Here is a 6029-nt window from a genome sequence, read left to right on the forward strand (position 1 = left end):
TGACTTGGGTGTGTTATAACTAAAGTAATGGTATCATAGCCACAATCTTCTAAACTTAACCTAGACCCCACCACTGGTAACTAGGAGAGAGGCCCTGTGTAGAGGCACTTAGAGGAGAAAGAGAAGTGAGAGAAACATGAGAAATGAGGAGAGAGAATGGCCAAATCTACCAATTATGGATGATGATGATGGCATTTTAAATCTAGCCAATTTATAAAGTCCCTACATTTTTGGAGACAGTGCATCGGCTCCAAAGTTATGACACAAAAGTTAAATGTGATTAAGTAAACCATCCATATGCTAGTAAACTTAAATACATAGACTTGTAAGTAAAATTGCCTAAGCGTGTGGTGGTTCTTAACACACACTCAAACCAAGAGGACTATGACCCCATTGGCCAATTATGAGGGTTTTCTATGGGATGAGAATGGGTTTTTAGAGAGAGTATTTTTTATGGGATGAGTATTGGTGGAGAGAGAGAGAGAGAGAGAGAGAGAGAGAGAGAGAGAGAGAAAAGAGAGAGAGCGAGCACACTCACCAGCCCACACGTCGTTCAACACAGATATAATAACATCAAGAACTTCTTAGAGATGTCCGCCGCTCGTGTATTCTTGTGCAGAATATCACACACACACACACACACTCTCTCTCTCTCTCTCTCTCTCTCTCTCTCTCTCTCTCTCTCTCTCAGAGACACACCCCGCTAATCACCAGCATGCTTGATTCTCAAGTATAAGCTTGCACTTAATGCCACCCACGGGCATGCACAGTACACTTTGGGCCTGCCTTGATATTATTGTTCTCCTCTCTCCTGCAAATTGCCTCTTTCACTGTTAACCTAATCTGACTTTAGGTTTTGCCACCACGAGCCTGCAGGAGGAGGAGAGAGAGGGGGACAGAAGAAGCAGCTGTTTCTTGGCTGATCAGCACTGCTTCTTGTCCTCCTCATTTTCTCATCCATCTTGATCAGATACTTATGGAGGTAGTATTTTCATGCTGTTTTTGCAGCAGGCACATGAAATCAATGTAATTTATTGATCCATTGAATGCAGATGCATGCTCCTAAGGTGTAATGAAGTGCCTGATCAGACATGCATAAACTGACCGTGTTTAACCTTTTTTTATCAGCTTCCCAGCTCTTTCATAATGACCGGCTCTCATAGGGGATGTCAAGATCAGGCAGATGCTGTGTAATCTTACAGTAAGTAATAGCTCCTTGGTAGTTTCAGTCAGTAATGGTTATTAATTCTATCCGGAGAATCGATTCATTACAGACTCATTACTAACTATTTGCACAAGGATTTGCAGTAAAATGCTAAAATCCAGAGCGTACTTTTGAATTACGTCCTGATTCAACCTTGAAAAGATTGTGGGGTATGTAACTATGTGTATCTACTATCACACTCATGACTGTCAGATTATAGATATAGACTTATTACCATATATGACTGGCATATAATCATAACATTGGTTTGATTAGCCTAGGATATTGTAGAATTGTAGAATCAGAAATGGTTGGCACTGGGATTTAGGCCTTGCTGCTATTTTAGTTAGGGCCTCTGTAATGGGTTCTGTGTTATCTTTGCTGACCAGAATGTGTTTTCTTACGCATCACGACAATCAGGCTACAAGGTTTTAATAAATTATGGACCATAAGAGAGCTATCCAGGAATTCAGAAACACTTGGCTCTGAAACAAGGCAAGTTCTGAAATCAGAGCAACATGATAGAACTCAACACATCAGCCCAAGACATGGACAGCAGTGCCCATACTAATGGCTTCCATCGACAGAGCAGAAGGACTAGAGGCAGCAGTAAGGCAAGTGGAACAAAGGAGAAAAAGAGCACCAGCCCTGTATCTCCCTTGCAGTTGGGTTTGGATAGTAGCTTATATCAGCTTAACCACCCAGATTGCAGGAGCACTTCTTCATCTCCAAGCGGCGGCATGAGCACGGACAGTACTGATTATGAAGATGATCTATCTACTTTGAACATTCAGCTGAGCCATTGTCACCAAGCAGGCCTTTTCTTGGACTGTGCCAATATGATCCACTTCAAGCAATTTCTCAGTGCCTCTCTAGGCAAAGCTGAAGCATTGGAACTCTCTTTAATGAAGACTGACCTCAACCTCAGAGCCATATCTTATAGATTGTTTGATGATGGAGATAATCCATTCACTTCCTGGCAAAACAAATGCAGCACCGTGCTTGACCTTGTCAACCTTGCCCTTGCACAAGCAGTTGAGTTTGTGAAGACTTATGACTTTGAGCATGATCTTATGCGTGAGATTTGTGCTGGCCCAAAGGGAATCGATGCACGGGGCTATTTGCGGACCATTGAGCTCTTGGAGGATATGAAGTCGGGTGACCAAAATAAGTCACGTTTGTCACTGCACAACTTGCAGCAGGCTGTTCAGATTCTTAGCAGCAGTTTCTTGGTGGACAAGCCATGGAAGATGCGGCTGGAAAAAGTTTTGAGGATGCTGCAAAACATGAAAGAAAGTATGAAGGAAAGTAACGAAACTGAGCTTTTGGAGAGAGCTAATCAGAACCTTGAGAGGCTATGGAAAACTATCCTAACTCATTATGGGATGGTTATCCCTTTGCCTGTATCTTTACCTGATCCGAGAATGGAGAATGCCCCAAAACCACCACCACCTCCTCCTCCTCTACCTCCTCATTTGATCCTTACATTGAAAGATATCATAGATAGATTGACTGTATCAGGCAGAGTGGCACTGTGCCTTGAGAGCTATGGAGACATCCGAGGCACGAGGGCACACGAGAGCATACAAACCTTATGTCCAGACTACTTGCAGTTTTCCACACCTGCATCCATTGACAGCCTAGACTGGATAGATCTAGAGAGGTACATAGTCCTATGGAAGCAGCATTTGGAGGTGCTGATCAAGGTTTTATTGCCAATAGAGCGTGATTTATGTAGACACATTTTCTCCTCAACTGAGCTGCAAAGCTCAGTATGGAAGCTGTGTTTCACCAGAGTCTCTATGCATGCTGGATTAGATTCATTCCTCAAGTTTGCAGAAGCTTTTGCAAAAAGTAACCAGGTTAAGGAAGCTCAGAAACTGTTCAGGATCTTGGATATGGTTGATGCATTGCAAGTTCTGAAACCTAATCTGGAAGAGCTTCTGGACAGTGGGACAAGTGGTAATGAAGCAATTCAGCGCCTGGATGATGTGAAGTCATGGCTAATACGTGGAGTTTCTAAGGCTTTTAGAGACTTCCGGTTTGGAGTAGATTTGCAGGTATGTGAGGATATCACATTTGATGGAGGGTTTCTGGATCTATCTAAAGTCACATTAACCTCTTTGTCTGAGTTGATGAGTGAGCCTTATGAGCCCATCTTGCAGAAGGCTGTCCTGCTTGAGAAATGTGAAACAGGAGATCCACATGATAGGTTCAAACTATCTGATGCAGTTCTTCACATGCTTAAATCTTTGGGGCGGCGCATAGATGGATTGGCAAAGAGCATTGAAGATGAAGCACTGAAACATCTTTTCCTCATGAACAATTACTGGTATATTCATGTTTGCCTGAGCAAGAGAGAGCATTTGGCTTCTATACTAGGGGGTGATTGTCTCAAAGAATACATGGAGAGGGTCAAGGAGCATGCACATGGGTACCAGAGAGAAGGGTGGGCATCGGTGTTGCAGCATTTGAAAAACAAGATGGCTGCAGCCATATCACCAAGTGCAGAAAGAAAGAATAATCACAGCAGCAGTGTGCAGGTGACCCTAGAGCTTCAAAAGGTGAGAGCCTTTCAGGTAGCTTTTGAAGGGGTGTACCACAAACACCAAGGATGGCAAATCCCAGACATAGAATTGAGGGAAAGGATAGGGAAAGCTGTCGTGCGGCTTGTGGTGCCAGCCTATCGGGCATATCTCGATGGCTTTGGCACCCTGATGAGGCAATGCCAGACTCAAGTGCAGCTCAAGTACAGTGTGGACATGATAGAGCAAATGCTGACCAGCCTCTTCAAAGAGAAGCTAACGCCAAGTCCAAAAGAGATCATCTTTAGTGATGTCGGACTGATTAAGAAATCCAAGAGTTCAAATGGTCTTAAACTTCTCCTTCTTCAAGATGGTGGGTTGAGCAGATCATACAGCACAAACAGCCTTGCATTGATGAATAGAAAAGCCAAGCTTGGCATGCAATAGCCTGTGATATTAGTATCAGTAATTCCCTGTCCATATCCAAGCTCAGTATGCAATAGTGCATGGTATTGCTATCAGTAATTCCATGTCCATATCCATATTCATTCATATTCTCAAAGCACTAGTACAATGGATTTCACATCCATATCTTCTAGTGTGATAAAATAATGGTCTCTGCACTTACTCTGTCCTCTACAAGATTGGAATCTGTTGTTGAGACGGCCATGTAGCTATTGGATGTTTTCTATTTCAAAGAGGGATTAAACATTGTATTAACTAAATTCCTTGTTAAGTAATGAAGCATTAAAGCTTATGTATGACCAAAACCCAAGTGCAAAAAGCTTCAAACTTGCCGTAAATCTTCTAACATTCATAAGTTTGAATTACTTGAGTTTACCTCATAGGGAAAGCACCGCCTCAGCCCCATAAGGATTGACCTAAAATGGTGTAATGAAGACGACTAAGGAGAGAGAAGAGAAGAGAAAGCAAAAGAAAGATAGGATGAGAGAGAAAGGAGAGAAAGCCATGAAAGCTAGAAGGAAGGTAAAATGACTTGGATCATTTGATAAATCAATGCCCTAACTAAGTCTCTCAACACCTTATATACCTTGTCAGTGTGATCAAGTATTTTCCCCATTCTAATCCCTTGTCTATCCCATCTATCCCACTCTTTGCATTCTATCCAATCCCTAAGGTTTTTGTCCTCAAAAATAAAAAGATGACTATTTGGTATGGCTCAACAATGGGGCTATAGAGTACTACTTTGTTTAACATTACAATTGGTAAATTGTAAATGGGGAAGCTCAAATCCATGTGGAATTGGGCATATAGATATGTACATGATATGTATGTCATGTGAGAGTTGGCAATGTATGAGTTTGGCAACCAATTCTTAACAGTTGGGATCCTAGAAATAGTGGACAACATGCTATTGGCATGCGGTAGAAAATCAATCATAACTTTCTTTGAGCTACTCTGAATGAGACATATGACATGTAAAAATGAAGCTCTTGAAGTGTAATTTCAGCTCATATAGGTTACACTTGGCTATCATTAATGTAGGGTGAAAACTATTTCAAAACATTGTGTTATCCTACAAGCTCTTTATAGTCCAAACTAGGCCAAAATTAGCCAGCCTTTAGCTAAGATTGTATCTTTTAGATAGAGAAACTCCTCCAAAATAGATGCTAGTCTCCGATAAGCTTCTTCCAAGGTAGACTTTGCATTTAATTAGATATTCTCTGATTCACGAGTTCTAAGATTCTTTTCTCTCTCTAATGACTGCCTCAGGAATGTATTGAATGATGCTCTCTTCATCCATGTGTAGTAGCTCCTCCACACAGTCCTTGGGGTACCCTATAAAAGGTTGCAACTAACTCATGTAAAAGGTTTTAACTGACTCACGTGAATCTTAGTGGAGAGAGGATTTTACAGTAGATAAGTCAAGTCACCCACTCTCTTGACTATCTTATATGGCCCGTAATAGTGGTATGCCAACTTATTGCTAGAGCTATCCTTGAGTGTGGAGTAGTTGTACTTGGGTACTTTTAGGAGGACCAACTCACCTTCTTGAAACTCAAGGGATTGCTTTATCTCAAAAGCATAGAGCTTTATGCATTCCTGGGCCTTCTTAAGGTTCACTTTACATTGCTAAAGTAGAGCCTACATGCGGTCCAATTCTTCTCTCCAATGAGGATTCAACTTTTCACTAAATAGAACTATAGAAAATGGACACTTTGTAACCATAATGCTGAGAAATAAGACATTGGTTATGTCTATATCCTATGTATGCATAAATAAAAGAGAGGCGGTGTATAAAGAGATTTAAGGCTCAATTTAAGGTATCTATCACTTTT

The 6029-nt window shown here is 41.4% G+C and overlaps 1 protein-coding gene across 3 annotated transcripts; it reads left to right on the forward strand.

Annotated features, from left to right (window-relative positions):
• The first annotated feature begins 685 nt into the window (after positions 1-685).
• Positions 686-4488, forward strand: LOC148032753 (exocyst complex component EXO70A1-like). Of its 3 annotated transcripts, XM_087684166.1 has the most exons (4): positions 686-982; positions 1129-1201; positions 1309-1374; positions 1625-4488. In XM_087684166.1, exon 4 carries the CDS (start codon positions 1723-1725, stop codon positions 4174-4176), a length of 2454 nt encoding a protein of 817 aa, XP_087540292.1. In that variant the 5' UTR covers positions 686-982; positions 1129-1201; positions 1309-1374; positions 1625-1722; the 3' UTR covers positions 4177-4488. The 3 variants fall into 3 exon arrangements, with proteins under 3 accessions (XP_087540292.1, XP_087540291.1, XP_087540290.1); XM_087684165.1 differs by lacking the exon at positions 1309-1374 and having other exon boundaries at positions 1594-4488; XM_087684164.1 differs by lacking the exon at positions 1309-1374.
• The last annotated feature ends 1541 nt before the right edge of the window (positions 4489-6029 follow it).

The sequence above is a fragment of the Lygodium microphyllum genome, chromosome 8 (assembly GCF_053477565.2).
Source record: "Lygodium microphyllum isolate KBCC chromosome 8, Lygodium_microphyllum_v1.1.10, whole genome shotgun sequence".
NCBI lineage: Eukaryota > Viridiplantae > Streptophyta > Polypodiopsida > Schizaeales > Lygodiaceae > Lygodium > Lygodium microphyllum.

What these genes read in the sequence shown, in the direction of transcription:
- LOC148032753 (XM_087684166.1), top strand. Translation starts at nt 1,723, where the DNA reads ATGATAGAACTCAACACATCAGCCCAAGACATGGACAGCAGTGCCCAT.